General features: G+C 35.6%; 5 protein-coding genes across 5 annotated transcripts; 3 read left to right on the top strand and 2 right to left on the bottom strand.

Moving 5' to 3' along the window:
• The first annotated feature begins 150 nt into the window (after window positions 1–150).
• On the top strand, window positions 151–894 carry LOC114544561 (late histone H2A.2.2). Its single transcript, XM_028563160.1, has one exon. It carries the CDS (start codon window positions 202–204, stop codon window positions 610–612), a length of 411 nt encoding a protein of 136 aa, XP_028418961.1. The 5' UTR covers window positions 151–201; the 3' UTR covers window positions 613–894.
• Window positions 895–1,360: 466 nt separating this feature from the next.
• Window positions 1,361–2,862, bottom strand: LOC114544563. Its single transcript, XM_028563163.1, has 4 exons — window positions 2,733–2,862; window positions 2,231–2,296; window positions 1,922–2,047; window positions 1,361–1,837 (listed from the first exon to the last, which is right to left on the bottom strand). Exons 1-4 carry the CDS (start codon window positions 2,859–2,861, stop codon window positions 1,772–1,774), a joined length of 387 nt encoding a protein of 128 aa, XP_028418964.1. The 5' UTR covers window position 2,862; the 3' UTR covers window positions 1,361–1,771.
• Window positions 2,863–3,118: 256 nt separating this feature from the next.
• LOC114544560 (ankyrin repeat domain-containing protein 50-like) lies at window positions 3,119–9,983 on the top strand. Its single transcript, XM_028563159.1, is given in 8 exon segments — window positions 3,119–5,037; window positions 5,040–5,291; window positions 7,192–7,395; window positions 7,580–7,810; window positions 7,877–7,960; window positions 8,041–8,337; window positions 8,656–9,051; window positions 9,403–9,983. Coding segments are annotated over 8 exon segments (3,582 nt in total). The 5' UTR covers window positions 3,119–3,446; the 3' UTR covers window positions 9,930–9,983.
• Window positions 9,984–10,078: 95 nt separating this feature from the next.
• LOC114544564 (EF-hand calcium-binding domain-containing protein 11-like) lies at window positions 10,079–10,936 on the bottom strand. Its single transcript, XM_028563164.1, has one exon. The coding sequence runs from the start codon at window positions 10,934–10,936 to the stop codon at window positions 10,475–10,477; it is 462 nt and encodes a 153-aa protein (XP_028418965.1). The 3' UTR covers window positions 10,079–10,474.
• Window positions 10,937–11,013: 77 nt separating this feature from the next.
• On the top strand, window positions 11,014–16,246 carry LOC114544558 (protein Red-like; the record flags this gene model as incomplete). The annotated part of the gene is made up of 16 exons (XM_028563158.1): window positions 11,014–11,105; window positions 11,183–11,255; window positions 11,710–11,811; window positions 11,995–12,054; window positions 12,227–12,296; window positions 12,486–12,589; window positions 12,835–12,946; window positions 13,172–13,251; window positions 13,517–13,593; window positions 13,783–13,856; window positions 13,974–14,063; window positions 14,381–14,489; window positions 14,978–15,047; window positions 15,326–15,446; window positions 15,784–15,805; window positions 16,194–16,246. Coding segments are annotated over exons 1-16 (1,227 nt in total), but the record flags the coding sequence as incomplete, so codon positions are not given.
• Between the last annotated feature and the right edge of the window lie 176 nt (window positions 16,247–16,422).

A 16,422-nucleotide genomic window follows, 5' to 3' on the forward strand; every position in this document is an offset into this window, starting at 1 on the left:
GGTGAAGGATTTGATTGGTCAGAGTTCTTAGCGGACGTCTGCGTAGATAGTAAATCTATCATGCAGGGTAATGATTGGCTATCTTTGATCCGGCGCTAAGAATAAAACCTTGAAGAAAATTTACAAATTACAATTCAATTTCGAATTTCGCCTAGTGACAAACAAGTAAAACAACAGCAAGAATATTCAAAAGTGAAAAGTATGTCCGGACGCGGTAAAGGAAAAGCTAAATCAAAGGCCAAGTCACGATCCAGCCGTGCTGGGTTGCAATTTCCAGTTGGTCGTATCCATCGTTTGCTACGAAAGGGAAATTATGCGCAGCGTGTTGGTGCTGGTGCTCCGGTGTATTTGGCAGCGGTTCTTGAATATCTTTCGGCTGAAATCCTTGAGTTGGCCGGGAATGCTGCTCGGGATAACAAGAAGTCCCGAATCATCCCTCGCCATTTACAACTGGCTGTGAGAAACGATGAAGAACTGAACAAATTGCTCTCTGGTGTGACGATCGCACAGGGTGGTGTCCTACCCAACATCCAAGCTGTTCTGTTGCCCAAGAAGTCCGGTAGCGCTGCTCCAACCACCAAAAAAGTGAACTCGCAGAGTCAAGAATATTAAAAATTGTTTTAATAGCAACCAAAAAAAAACAACGGCTCTTTTAAGAGCCAACAATTCTCTAAAAGAATACGAAACGAGATTCTCGTGAAATGAGTTGCCTAAGATGGTGATCACTGATTACGGACGAGCATATTGACCAAGTGCACTTAATGTTTTAGGTGACTTGCAATTTTGAAAAATTGTGCTAAAGAAGTGAAATTTAATTTCAATTTGAGCTGACAATGGCCAGGCTAGAGAAAGGGGGGATGTTGAAGGTGCTATGCAGCCCATGCTTCAGTTGTAAATTTCTATCCACATTTGTAAAGTGTAAATATTTGTAAAAAAAAATTGATTTGTGGGTACTAACAAATTTTACTGTCATATGCATACAAATGTTTTTATTGCCATATGCAAACATGGATTTATTCACTTTTTGGTCCCCACAGTGTGCTTTAGTCATTCAAACTCCAACTATTGCATTGTTATTGGGTGATTTCATTAGCTTTTTTATTGGGGTACCATGTACATGTTTTTTATAAATACAGCCCTTGGCTTGGGTAGTTATACTGCAAAAGTCCTATAAAAGCTAGGTCTATGCTCTTTTTAATAGATATGAAAGATCCTTTTTAGTCTTGATTACATACTCTGTTTCTATAAATAAGGTTATTCCTAAGGACACTATTGCAAGCAAGGTGACTGCTGCAAAATTTGTCTGAACTTTTCATGCTTACCTAGATGTGTACAAACTTTGGAACAATTCTTATTTATGTGAAACAAGTCTTAAACATTTCAAAAATTGAGAGCACTTCCTCTGCATATATATTCTCATTTAATTAATATACAAGACTTATTTCGTAAATAAATAAAATTAATATTTACATGTTATCAGCAGCAGATTTACCATAAGTCAAAATAAGTGATAACATCCTATATTTGGGTACTATAAAAATTTTGAAACCCTATATTTTTTAGAAATACACAACCATTAGAGCATTGCTATTCAACTCCTTTGAATTTAAAATTGTGCTTTATTGCAAGATGTGCTACCAGATAGTGTTACTTTGTTGCTTGTATGTGTATTTTTGTAGTAACATTGCCAAAAAGTTGTATTTGTTGATGTATTCTTGAAAACAGAACTAGCCTTTTCGATTGTCATAAGTCTGGGAGTTAATATCCTAATTTAAATCCATGCAGGTGCAGATTCTTGTTCACTGCGATTGGCGTCAGTATCCTCTTCCATCTCAACCTTCAAAAATAAACATATTCAAGTGTTGCTGCAAGTTAGGTGCGAAAAACTGATGAAATTGACTATAACAAAATGCTCAAATACTTCTTGGCCAGGATTTAGAACTGCTCCCCCAGGCTCAGGACTTGTTCCATCATATTCATCAGTTTCATCATCAAGTACTCCAGCTGATTCTTCATCTTCACCATCCTCTATTTCTTCTTCTGCAACCTAGAACAAAAAAATGGAGTGTATGTAAAAATGTATATTTGTACAACGAAAAGACACCACTTTGTCATATTAAACAAACTCTATCATTTAGACTTCAACAATGCCAAACATATGCATACTATAGCATATGAACAATTACAAATTGTGGAAGCACTTGCTGTACATAGTTCACTTAATTAAGACCTCAGATGCTTCTTTAGTTTCTCCAATTGAAAGAAGATCATAACCTTTATCAGCAATTTCTTTCATCTAGCATTCAAATAGAAAAATTATAATTATGCAATTTTGTTACAAATATAAACTTCTCTCTCTTATTTGATACTGTTATTAAAATTGATAGAAATATATGGATGTTTGCATACTGTAGGAACAATTACTTTCCAAATACGTCAGTCAGCCATAAAACAAATGTATGAATATGCACAACCCTCTAATCCCTCCAATCTGAAAACCCCCAATTACAGATTAACACAGTACTGCATGCTGAGGCCAATCTTTAAAGGGTTCCTAAAAATTTATACTGCTGAGCCTCTCTGCAGAGTGTAGACCTAGTTATAAAGATGCTCTGTACTTGCATTCATACAATGGCAAACCACACAATGTACAGTAGCTTGCCCATGAAGGCAGCCCATCCATGCAGTTTTACATAAAAATTGAAATACGATGAGGACGTCGTTGTATGTACCATAAATTTGTATTCATCTTCTTCTTGTGCCAATAAAGCATCATCGTCAAGCCTTTCATCTAGAGAAAACCAATCGTGATCAAATAATCTTGGCAAGGGATTCATAAACTTGGTTGATTGGAATGCCATCCTCTCACTTTTTCAAATCTCCGGAGACTAGACACTAGTAATTAGTTGTGGTTGTTTCACGTTCTTCCAGGGGGGGGGTGCTGGTGATATTTACTCGTAAGTATTTAGCACATTAACTTCCTCTTTTTTTTTAATTAAGTTGCATTGCGGCAATTGCTTCTTGGCTTACAACCTATAGATTTTGTATGGAAATGATGTGAGTGAAATTTGCTTTGCCTGTGTTAGAAAAGAAACATGTAAAAAATTCAAATAACGCGTGTTATTTACCGCGGTTTGACCAATCAGCATGAAGACCGGACGCACGGTAGTGATATGGGTTCAACATTCAGTCAACACATTTTAAGGCGAAGCAAACGAATTATTCTACTAGGATAATACTACGAATTATTCCTTTTACAAATGATTAATAAGTGTCGTTTATTAAAATTTCCATAGTTTCGAATGTCAAGATATTTTGTAGATATTGGATACCTTGTTGTGAGCAGGGAATAATCTAATCGGGTCTCGTATTCTTGGTGTACGAGTCAGTCACTCCTGCACGCTGTACCTCAATCCATATTCAACGGCGGGAGTTCATGGGTGTTAATGAAAAAAATGAAGAGGAAATTTTATGGTCGCCAATGGCTCTTCGAAAAGATTCAAGACACGATGAAGAAAGACAAAAATTTGGATGATCCAAAGTATAGAGGTGTAGCTATACTTGGTCAAGCAGGTTCTGGTAAGACTTCAGTATTATTGCAATTGCTTCATCCAAATGAAGGTGATAGCATCCAAAGCGAATTGTCTAAGAACATAATAGCGTATCATTTTTGCGAGGGTGACAATCAAGAGTCTTTAGATGTTGATCATTTTATACGAGACATTGCGTTACAGTTGTGTAAACATGAAAAACTAGCAAATTATAAACAACGGTATAATTCGGGTGACATACAAGATATCCTGAAGAAAGAACACAGAAATGAAGATCTTATGAATATTTTTAAGAAAATAATTATTGATCCGCTCAAGTCACTGGTAGTGGAAAATCAGAAATTGCTTTTGGTTGTTGATTCCATTGATGAATCATTATCTAAAGGTGGGAGCCAAGACACTGATGTTATTACCATTTGTAGTTTATTCGTTATCGCTCTACAGCAGAGCTTGCTACCCCCATGGCTACGTTTAATAATCACCGCTCGACGACAGTCTAGAGATGTCATGAAAATGTTTTCTGGTTTGAGAAAGATCACTTTAGACGATTTAAAGAAATCGTATGTTGTGAAAGATGTACAGCAGTACATTTTAGACAGGCTAGATGCTGAGCCTGACCTGAGAAAACACTTGACACGCAATACAGCTGAGCAATTTAATTTACTCCATGTCAAAAGTAATGGGTGTATTCTATATCTTGAGCAAATACTAGATAATGTTATCAAGGGCGTTTTGACCATTGAGGATGTTAGTGATATACCTGGAACATTAAATGGCCTGTATTTATGGTTGTGTCAACGATTGTTTGCTGAAGATGTTTATAACGTTCATCTGAAACCAATATTAGAAACAATGTTAGCAGCTAAACAAAACTTGAGTTTTAATGACTTACTATTAACTATCAAGTTAGTGAATGATGGTGTTAATGAGAAGGAGGTTCAGGACAATTTAGAAATTCTATCACCTGTGTTAGTCTTGGAGGATGGTACCTATCATTTTGTTCACAATTCATTTAGTGAATGGCTTGTTGATGTAAAGCACTGTACACGACGCTTTCTCTGTAACGTTGCTAAAGGTCATGCAATGTTGGCTGTTTATTTCATGTGTGGAGGCAAAACATTAACATTACAAGAGAATGAAAGGTTTTTATGGCATTTATTACAAAGCCAGTATCCTTCGAGTGATCCAACCAAAGTTGAGCAATGGTTGAAGTGGAGTGGTGTACGTGCTGAAGACGCTGGCTCACTTGGGGAGATTAAAAGTGAGAGTGCACATAAACTTGGAGATATGCAAAATATTACAAAATCAAATTGTGAGGGCGAATCTCATTCCAACAGAAATGATGGCGTGGAATCTTGCACACAAATGAACAACAATAGAGAAGAAGAAGATAAGGACTGGACACCTCTTTTGAAGGCAGCGTACAATGGCAACTGTAAAGAAGTTCATTCCCTGCTCCAAAAAGGTGCAGATGTTAACTTCATTGATAGAGTGGTAAGACAGCACTGAGTGTTGCAAGCAGTCAAGGCCATGTAAAGATAGTTCATGATCTTATAAACTGTGGTGCAGAAATAAACACTCGTGATTCTAATGGATGTACACCATTAAGAGCAGCAGCAAGATGTGGTTCATCAGATACAGTTAATTTACTGTTAAGGCATGGTGCTATTCCTGATCTGGCTGATAACAATCAAAGAACTGCTTTGAGAGCTGCAGCTTGGGGTGGACATTCCGATATTGGTAAGTACTTAAAATACCTAAGCCCAATTAGTGCATTTTAATCCAATTATGTGTCTATATTCCCTTATATTGCACTGGACAAATGTTAATTTTTTTTTTTTTTTTCCCCAAAAAAGTTACACATAAACAATCCAATTTGGCTTTCTTGACAATAATTGCTCTAAGAACAATAAATTGCATTTCACATCTTGTTTTCAAGCTGTGCATAGGAGTTTTTTGCATAACCATAGTAGAAAAAAAACATTCTAAAATTACAAGATTTTATGTAAATGAATTAGTAATTATAAAAAAATATTTGAACAGCATTTACAACATCCTAAACCGTTGAAATATGATCATGAGCTAATGACATAGGCACTTCAAAGACTATAATTTTTCACTCCTAATATTTTTTTATGGACCACCCCCAAGTCATTGCTCAAAGTGTTATTTTCTGCTGGCTAAGGTATGAAAGAAGCAGAAAATGTTTTCTTACACACTCCTGGGGGCCCAATTGTGAATTGGGTGTGGCGGGTGGTATAGGTTGCATAAGCACATTTTGTTGTTTCTTCCACCAAAGCTGACATAGTGACCATTTTTTCTTAAGGAATTTCTTAAGGGGCATTTAGGGTTGGCATTGTAGTAGCAAGTTGATTGATCAATTACTAATGTGTGCATATGTTCTGTTATACAAGATGTATTAGCTGTTATGTTCAGCAGCGGCAGATGGCTGTGGCAGCTCCTAGCAGTGTGTGAGAAATACTAATAAGTAATGACCAACTCTGGATATGGATATAGACTGAGTATTTATAGTAGTAGTTATACTCTACCCCCCCAAAAAAAAAATGTTTATTTGAATGCCACACAATGAGAATCTGGCACCAAATGAGTTTTTAAAAATTTTTGTCATTGCAAAACCTTGCTGCCAACCCTTTCATTTCCTTAACTTCAGATTTTGAGGAATGTAATTAAAAGAAACCTGTTTGCTATATTTACTGGGCCTGGAAGAATGTTCTCATGTTACTGAGATGACAGGGCCAGTGATGACAAGTAATGTCAGAGAATGCAATATTATAAACATATGGTCATGTATAATAATATGAGTGATCCATTGCTATCACTAGTCTAAGGTTTTCTGTTAGGCATTTTGATTAATACTTTGAGTAATGGATTAGTGCTTTTAATTTTAGTGAAAGCTGAAATGGTGTAAGACGGTAAATAATAGTTGGAACAAACGCCATTCTTCGTGTCGTTTCTCATCGACTTTGGTATTTACGTAAATGCCGCACAATTAAAAACACGCAACAGTCCATTTTCCTGACAGCCTTCAGGATTCGTGCTCATTTTCAATAGTCGTGTCTTCAGTTTGATCTCCAAGTGTTGATTGAGATATTCCAGGAGCGTTCAAACTAATAGACGGACATGCGTTTTCAGATGCAGCGTAATATATACTGTATCTGAGGTATAAATATTTACCCAAATTCCTACTACCCGGAGTAGTTGCAAAGTTAAGCAACTTAGCTACATAGCTGTTAGAGTACCGCTCTTGAAACGCAGATTTCGAGGCGAAGTTGCATCTTTCTCAGCTGCTCTTAATAGAGATCCCCAAGAACTCCGACCATCTTAGTCCAATACCTACACATTAATTGGAGAAAAAAATTCCCATAGGCCTCACTCTAGCATTTGCATAGGAGCAACGAAGAGCTAATCCTGGGTTAAGTTTAATTTACATGCTGTTTTTGTTTGCCTTTCTGGATGGTTGTTCTTTTCAAGACTTTAGAAAATAGAATCTCTATGTTAAAATAAACTGTTTTCGAACAATTTATCCCGTGAAGCTATTGTACACCTGCAAAATGGTCTTAAAACACCACACTTTATAACGGAGAAACGCTTGTAGCTATGAGGATTTTCTCTGTATTAGTTCTTCAGTTGCTGCAGAAAGGTGCTGATCCCAATCATATGGACCATGAAGGCCGCACAGCATTAATAGCCGCTGCTCATACTGGTTGTGTTAAAACTGTTGAAGTTCTGTTAGATCACAAAGCAAGTGTAAATCATGCAGATAGCGATGGAAGAACAGCATTAGCAGTATGTATTCTATCAGAAGCCTCGAAGAACCAACTTGGTAAGAATTTCTTAATTCTTATAATGGTTTTATGATTGAGTTAAATAGTTAGCTACGTTAAAAAGGGGGAATAAACAGTTGCTATGTGTGAAAAACGCCGATTAATGCTGTTCCATTTCTAGAATTACGCAGTTGCAATGAATGTTAATAGCGATGTAAAAATTGTTGTTATTTTTCATGTCAGATGTGATCAACGTTTTGTTGGAAAACGGTTCAGATGTAAATCACCCAGATTTCGATGGTATGACTGCCTTATGTTTGGCGTGTACGCTGGGCCATAAAGGTGTTGTACAATTGTTATTAGAGAAAAATGCAGATATTGGACATTGGGATAGACATGGCAGGACGCCGCTGATGTTAGCTTCAGCTAATGGACATCATACTGTTGTTAAATTATTATTGGAAAATCAAAGAGGTAGAGATTGTCTTTGGGTTTTCATGGAATCGACAATTATTTAGTGATGATGTCTTTTGTTATTAGGTAAACAGAGAGATATACCAACAGAGAATTTTTTTAAAAAGGACAATTCTGGCTGGACACCATTGCTGGTTGCCTCATTCAATGGTACGTGAATTCTAATAATGCAACTTGATTTTTGCTTAGCACTGTCGGCGCATAAAATATAATTCTTAACATATTTGCAGGTTTTGAGTCAATTGTCCAGCTACTTCTCTTTTACGGCGCATCTTTGGCTGAAGTTGATGACTCCAAACGAACCGCCCTAATGCTTGCCGCACATGAAGGTCATACAGCGTTAGTTGTACAACTTATTTGTGCAGGATCATCTGTGAATGCGAAATCTCTTGAGAGACGCACGGCAATTCACTACGCGACATTATTTGGACATATTGAGTGTGTTGAAAAATTGTTAGAAAAAGAAGCTGACGTAAACGTATATGATAGTAATGGTATAACACCATTGAACTACGCCGCCAAGGAAGGTATGCATAAGATTTAGCTAATGAAAAGTCAACCTCAGAGGCCAGACTCATCGTGGAGCGAAGGTAGAAGAGCCTGGCCTGCGAGGTTGATGAAAAAAACTATTGAAAATATGATTATGAGCTTGAGTGATTTCTACAGATGAGAGTGAAGCCTGAATCAACTATACATAAAACGTAATACCTTATCAAGAGTAATCTAATTGTTTCGTAAAAAACTAATGCTATAGTTCAAGTAGGGCTATACAGGAGGCAGCGGGTAGGATACTTAGTCTAGTGTTATCTCAGTGTGTTAGTTTTTTTTATTATTTTTTTCTTCAGGTAATGCTAAATTGTGTGAAATGCTGTTAAAAGGTGGAGCGAAGGTCAATTGTCAGGATCCAAATGGAAGAACTCCTCTTCATACAGCAGCATGGAGTGGGTTTTATGGTGTGGCGGAGAAATTAATTGAATATGGTGCAGATGTAAATCATTCAGGGTTGATGGGATACACACCATTAATGACAGCAGCCTGGAAAGGTCATACCTCTGTTTTAAACTTACTTCTTAAGAAGAATGCACAGGTCGATGTCGTGTCTAGCAATGATAAAGCGACAGCTCTCAACATCGCTGCTCAGGAAGGTCACGAAGATGTTGTCAGGTTGTTGTTAAACAATAATGCGTCGTTGTTGCCAGATAAATACGGAAGAGATCCTATGAAGGTTGCCCAGCAAACAGGTAAATTGTTTCAGCTCATTTTTATGGTATCCACGTTTCAAAGAAATATTACCTGGGGAGGGGGGTTTAAACGTTATGTCTGATCAAAACCTAAGTTCAGTTGCAAAATTGATATTGGGATGTTCTGCTTCTATTCCATTTAGTTTAGTGAGAACTTTAACCTTCCTAATGGGGCTAGGGCCTAGGAAGAATATTTGAATATTCCTATTGAATTTATTTCCAATTATAACCAAACGAGTTGTAGTCATGAATTATCCAGTAAATTATAAAGCATTGCCCTTGGAAACTACCATTGGAAGATGGGCAATATGCCATGTACAGTAATAGTAATTTTGTTTTCATAATTTACAGGGAATCGAGTGGTGGTAAAGATATTAGATTCCTTTAGTTCTTTATCAGTGAGTGATGCTAATTTTACCAACACTCTGAAAAAACAATTTCCCAAACTTACGAAAACGACTTCGAATGTGGACAACTCATCACCAGTTCTCTCTGGGAAAAACAAGAAATCCATAACACGAACAACATCCACAACCAGTTCACGTGGAAAGGAAGGAAGCGGAGAACTGGCTAGCTCAAACACAAGTATTAGTTCTACTGGTCCTTCAACACCTTATGAAGAAGAATATTCTCACTCTTATTGTGGTCCATTTGGTGAAATGTCAATGACAATGTCATCAATGTCGAGTTTAAAGCAGAGTAAAACTACCATGTTGAGTTCTTCCCTTGCAATGGACGATGATGTATTTTTCGGAAGGTCTATGTCCAAAGATTCTGTCCATAAAATACCATTTGACTTTAATATTGCATACCATGGTTGTGATCCAATTACTTTAAGAAAAGCATTAGAAATGCCATCAACCGAAACAACATTATGAACTATCTATATATCATTGCAGAATGTTAACGAATAAAATATATTGATATATACTTTTATATTAAACAAGTCAGAGTTATCATTGATTATTTTTTTGTAAAAAACAAAATAAGTACTCTATTCTGATGTTTTAAAGGCTGTTTACACTTGCAATTTTTGCTGATTTTTTCCTTTGATGATTTGAACCAGTGAATTTGTTATGTATGTATGTATGTACACAGCAGAAATTGCAGGTGTAAATGCATCTTTATAATTCAAAAAAGAGGTGCATTAATCTGGTATCATTGTCTTTGATCACAAATCAATAGTCTGTGCATGGTATAAAGTTGCAACAATTTTTGTACTGTCCTGAGACTAAGTCCAAGATCTAGTTGTCACTATGACATGTGACCAACTGTCATTATTGTGGTGAATTAGCACCAAGGCTTGAAGTATGTAACAAGACTGACCAGTGCTTTGCCTGCTGAGTGTTGACATTTGGAAGACTATTACAGTTACTAAAAAAAGCTGCAGGCTTAATTGACACCACAATCAACAGCCTTTTTTTCATTCACTGGGTGAAAACTTTATCATATTCTCAAAATCTCTGTAGCTTATTCTTCCATCATTGTCTCTGTCAACCTCTTCAAACATTCTTTGTAAGTCAAAATGTTTTATAAATGGTGCATTTTTTTGAAAAATACTCTTAGCATCTTCAAAAGTTATGAACCCATGGCATCTTGTATCGCATGCCAAAAATAATTGTCTAATTCCATCATTTTGATCTTGGCCAGACAACTTCGACTTGATTATGCCGTAGAACAGTTCCCGTGATATTCCTGTGGATACATTAGTTTGTTTTGAAAATATTTCATTCACTTCGTATTTAGAAGGTTTATAACCAAACAACTCAATGAGGGCTAACTTTAGTTCATCTCTTGTTAGAAATCCTTTGTTTCCGTGATCTACGTGAGCAAATACTTGGAAAATATGTTGTTTTTCATCTGTCACTCCTATGAACACCGCCATTTTCTCCCAAATACTAAAACAATAATGCATTTACATGAAGTATGCTGTAACAACTGTGGAATCCTGGGATTTGTTTTCAGAAGAAAATACAAATTGATCTAAATTTTTACAGTTGTGGAGGAGTTTTTTGATTTTATCGTATAAACTGCTACTTGTAAGATGCCTGAAGGTATCGTATTTCAACCTCCTTGTATTTTAGTTTTGGAATATTTATTTTAAATATTGAAATGTTTGGTCTGATTCTAGGTACAGAAGTCTTTTCAAATCCCTATGCCCCGTCTGGTAGTACAATGGGCATGGATTCGATGGAAGATGAGGGGTATATATAAAGAATATTCATATTTATTGCGCTGTTGCCAAATTGTCAGTTCAAAAACACACGGCATTTAAAGATAAATCGCATACAAAAATTCAACTCTAAACGAATCTAATCATAAAGTGTCATTTTGCCAAAAATAGGTGCGCTTGCGTACACGTGGCTAGCCAATGGATGTTACAGTATATATTTCACATCATTTTCACTATTAACCACTCGAGATACAGTTATCCTGCTTGATTTAGGATGACTGAAATAATTATGGAATCTTGAGTTGCACACAGTTGTGCTATTTTCAAGCCATAGGGAGTGGAGAATGCATGATAATCACTTGTGATGAAGTTACACAAAAATTTTAATTTGATTATTATATTATACTAAATACAAGAAATGTTATTAATATATTGTCATTGATTATCCTGTGTGAAACAACATATAGAGTTTCTTTTGATTTTAGTCCTGCTCTTACTAATGATGACTTCAGAAAACTGCTAATGACACCAAGAGCAGCTGCTCCTGATGTTGCCCCACCATCTGCAAGTGTTGCTAAATTAAAAGCGTATGTATGGAATAACGTTTTGTACATTGATATGCATGTATGAGAATGTGCAGCAAACAACTAATTTAGACCCATGCATCAAAACCCAGAAATTATAGAATATGTAACAAAATTAAACCACATAGTAAATATTGTTTGAAATACGGTTTTCGGTTTAGCTAATACACAATATTGTGTTTCTAGACAAAGCAAAGTATATAATGAACATGAAAATCCTGCTTCGCTAAGAAGAAAAAGGAAAAGGTATTTGTGTTGCTCAAGCTCTTGCAAGAGTTTACTGCAGTAGTGCCTTACATCAATTTATGTGTATATACTTTGGTGCAATGTTTAATCATGACTTGACATATAATTGGTGCAAAACATGAATTATAACACCCAGTCACAGAGATGAAAGTCAATTATTTATTTTCACAAGCCATTATGCAAAATTGAAGAAAATTGAAGAAGAGAGAGAAAAAGAACTAGCAGCAAAGTACAGGGACAGGGTAAAATATAATTGTTCATATAATATACATGACAATCTTTCGAAAGTATTGAAACATGACAGAATTAGTTTTAGGTAAATGTACCTATTATAGCAGTAAGTATACCTTCAATAGCAGAATATCTTACATGAATAATATTGTTTAAATATAAACATTATAAACCTTGTATATGTGTTTTTATTCTTATAGGCACGTGAAAGACGAGATGGATTCAATCCAGATTATCAAGGAACAGATGTGAATCTTAAAGCATCAGGAGATTATAAAGCAGTTGGTCCAACAGTTGAGGCAACGTAAGTTGGAATTGTTTCAACTAACATATACATTACTATTGGGTGTGGTCTCCATTGCGTTTCACTGTTAGCAATAGCGACTTAAAAAAATGTGGATATTTTCCATGATACAAATAAACAACGTATTGGCATCAATCAATTGGTCATCAATTAATGGTTCAAATAGTATTAAATAAAGGACCATATGGCATTTATTAAATTGAATAGAGCAGATGTTAGTTAATTACTTGAAATGATCATTTTAGAAATACTGCAGCTGAAATGAGAAAAAGGGCAATTCAAGAAAGCAAATTTTTGGGAGGTGACATGGAACATACACATTTGGTGAAAGGTCTTGATTTTGCCTTGTTACAAAAGGTACCTTAGACATATTATTTAAAGATTGTCAGACCTCAGGTGAGGTACCAAACTCATACACCAAAATATTTAAAATTGGGTAGTTTTAAATTTTCATTCTTAACTCCTGAAATTTTAAAATTTGCTTGCGTAACTCCTTTTTAAGAGGGATGCACACTTACTTACCTGTACCCTTAGGAAAACGATTGACAGTTGAGTTACTGACGTGCAGTGCAATCTATTCAGGTGCGGAGTGAAATTACAGCACAAGAATACACAGATGAGGATTTGATGAAAAAAGGAAAACATAAACCTAAGAATGAAAAGTATGTATTTAGATATATCTATTCAACTAGACTTGGACTTTTTATCCAAAAGACAAAATTAAATTTTCTTGGTATCACTGCATGCATGAACCAGCTATATGATTGAATCACTCAATCTCTTTTCCATCCATTTCCACTTAAATTCTCAGCTCCTACAAATCCAGACATGATAATCAGTAGAGTTTTTGGTTCTAATGCAGCTGTGATATTATGTTTTTCTTAGCATCACAACTCACAAGTGATCTTTGATATTTTTGTAAATTAGAAGTAAACAAATTGAAGAAATTGAAGATGATGACGACAGTGATGAAGATGATGAAATGGAATTTTCAACAGTGATGGGTACAATTATTGGGAAACTAAAAAACCAACAAAAAAACATGACTACTGTATATACATTGTTTGCAGAGGTGGTGCCATCCATAGGTGACCTGTAGGGGTTTAAAGGATCACTAAGGCTGGCTGAATGAAATCAATATAATAGTAAGAAAGCGTAAGGGTGAAATGAATTTACTTTCTCTTGCTTGACAGGACAAAAAATCTACAAATCAATTTTTAAGAGCAGACCAGCTGACAAGAACGAACTTTTTCAACCCGGTAGAATGGTAAGTAGTATATTATATTTCAAATATTTACCATATTATGAATTAACAAGAACATGGGCTTTTTTGAATTTTAAATGAAAAAGTTTATTAGGTAAAAAATCAAATCTAAACTTCTAGGCTTACGTGTTCGAACTGGAGGATGAATATGCTGAAAGTGACATCCCAACCACCTTAATAAGGAGTAAAGCTGATTGTCCTGGAATGGAGGTAAATTGAAAGCCAATTAATGAAAAAGTGAACTCTTTTACTCTCCTAAGTGTTTTACTTCTCCTGTAACTTCTCCTTTTACTTCTCCTGTCTCCTAAGTGTTTTACTTCTCCTGTTGCAGCATGAATTTCCGTAAAAAATTTCAATGTATTATTATTAACGTAATTTTTTTGAAAACTATTCTGTTTTTGTGATTCTTCAGGGATCCCAGGCTATGCTACCCATCACTTTTTACTTGTCTTCCATTCACATCAGTCGACGTCTGAATATAAGATATTCTTATCCAATTACAACTTCTCATTTTGTGTGTTAAATAGGCTCAAACGACATTGACAACAAATGACATTGTTATCAATAAATTGACACAAATCCTGTCTTACCTCAGACAAGGCATGCGGGGAAAGAAGATGAAGAAAAAGGAAAGAGGTATTAGGAAGCCTGGGTTGTAAAATGGTTTTACTCTACGTACAACTAATCTATCCGAGTGATCCCACGTAATCTAAACTGGACTGGAACTAGTTGTCAAATAAAAACCCATTTCACAGTTGAAACAACTTAACATCTCTTGAAATATACGTTATTTCGGTTGCAAATTTTTGTCAGAGCTATGCCTATAGTTCTTATATAGCAAAATCACAAAATTTCATAAAGAATAGAAAGAGTAAAGAGTAGTTTCATGAAGTATAACAACCTTTGAACCTTTCCAATGATAACCAAAGAAGCCGAAAAATAAGCATGCGTTTTCAACCTTTATCATTCCATAAACATTGGTAGCACGCGCTTATTTTTAGGCTGCCAATGATAACATTGGAGTACATTGCCTATATATACTTTTCGAAACATGATAATAGATTGCAATGCATTGAGATAAATTGCACAATATCAGGTGTTGATATGGAGTGTTTCATATCAAGGTAAAAACAAGGCTGGAATGGATGATCCGAATGATCAAAGATATCGAGGAAAAGTTCAAGGTTTAGACAGGTTAGTTAAAACAAGCAAGGATGGACAAAGATTTCACTTATTATAGTCTCATTCACAACTTAGAAATAAATAGTGTCTAAATAAGTAATATTTGAAGAGAAAATTTCTCTACGTTTGCATTCACTTCAACTTCGATTTTCTTTCTTGTTTCAAAAATTTTTCGCTTATTTGTAGATTTTAATAAGACGTTTTAAAGATCGTGTTTCTCGTACATTGTCTTATGTTACGTACACTCAGCTCTCTTTCGTGATTTCGTTTGTTATTTATTTATTTTATAGTATTTACGAAGATATTGCTGAGTATAACCCTGATCACAACTCCCGAGATATCAAGAAATCTAAAGATGTGAAGAAAGATAAACATAACTACTTTGAGAAGCCCGTTCATGGAGAAAGAAATGTGAGTATATGACTGTCATACTTTAGATGTGATATTGTATACTATGCAAGGATGTTATTATTTTGAGCCTCCAGAAGAAAATCCATGGATAAGGGGGCGGAAGGCGTCCTTTCCATTTAAGATTAATGGATTAGGATTAAAGGATTAATGCACTGCAATTTGTTAAGAAATGCATTTAGACATGCAGTAGAAATGCAGCAGGAATAGTCTCAGACACTGATCATCTTCAACTGTTGGCGTTGTTGCCCCATTGCCTTTGCATTGTCCCGGCATCCCTGGACATGACTTTCCTCATTTCTTTTGTTTAACTAATGTTTGTTTTTTGTTTTGATAAAAGGTCGACGATTCCAGAAAACCAGGTAAAGCCTAAGGATATAGACCTCAGCGAATAGGCTTCATGCTGTGTTCATTTCGCTGGCTGTTAAGACCTTGTCTTCATGAGCTTATTGTGTTCTTGATTAAAATTGTTTTAGGTCATTGGCGAAAACCTCGTTCTATACATTCCTGCATGCTTAATTTTAACTGGTCAATAACTTATTTAGGGAATTGAGACAGGGTGTTTCCCTCTTAGAAAACTTGAAACACTCACTGTTGCCGAGCATGTTTGTATATCAGTATATGCATGCCAATGGATCGGTTCCAATACAATTGCTCATATAAAGAACAGCCTCAAGGACCAGACAATAATGTTAAGCATACACGTCCAGCCTGACAAAAATAAATTCTTTCATATGTTTTCATGTTTAGAAATTTCCGCTAAAGATTTCGCAAAGAGCGTCACAAAGCAGTTCAGTGACAAGGTAAGTCTACCTCAACCATTTCGGCGAGTATTGATGATTAGAGAATGTACTTGGGGGTTTTCAGTAAATTTGCCTCCTAAATAGCCTTTGCGTTGAACGATGTGTGAAAGCTGGCATTTATTAGTCTCTTGACAGCTTGTTGATAGGTTTTATATAGTTGAATGTATTTACCCAGA

This window comes from Dendronephthya gigantea, unplaced genomic scaffold (assembly GCF_004324835.1).
Source record: "Dendronephthya gigantea isolate DGI-Jeju-01 unplaced genomic scaffold, DenGig_1.0 000843F, whole genome shotgun sequence".
In the NCBI taxonomy this organism is placed as follows: Eukaryota; Metazoa; Cnidaria; class Anthozoa; order Malacalcyonacea; family Nephtheidae; genus Dendronephthya; species Dendronephthya gigantea.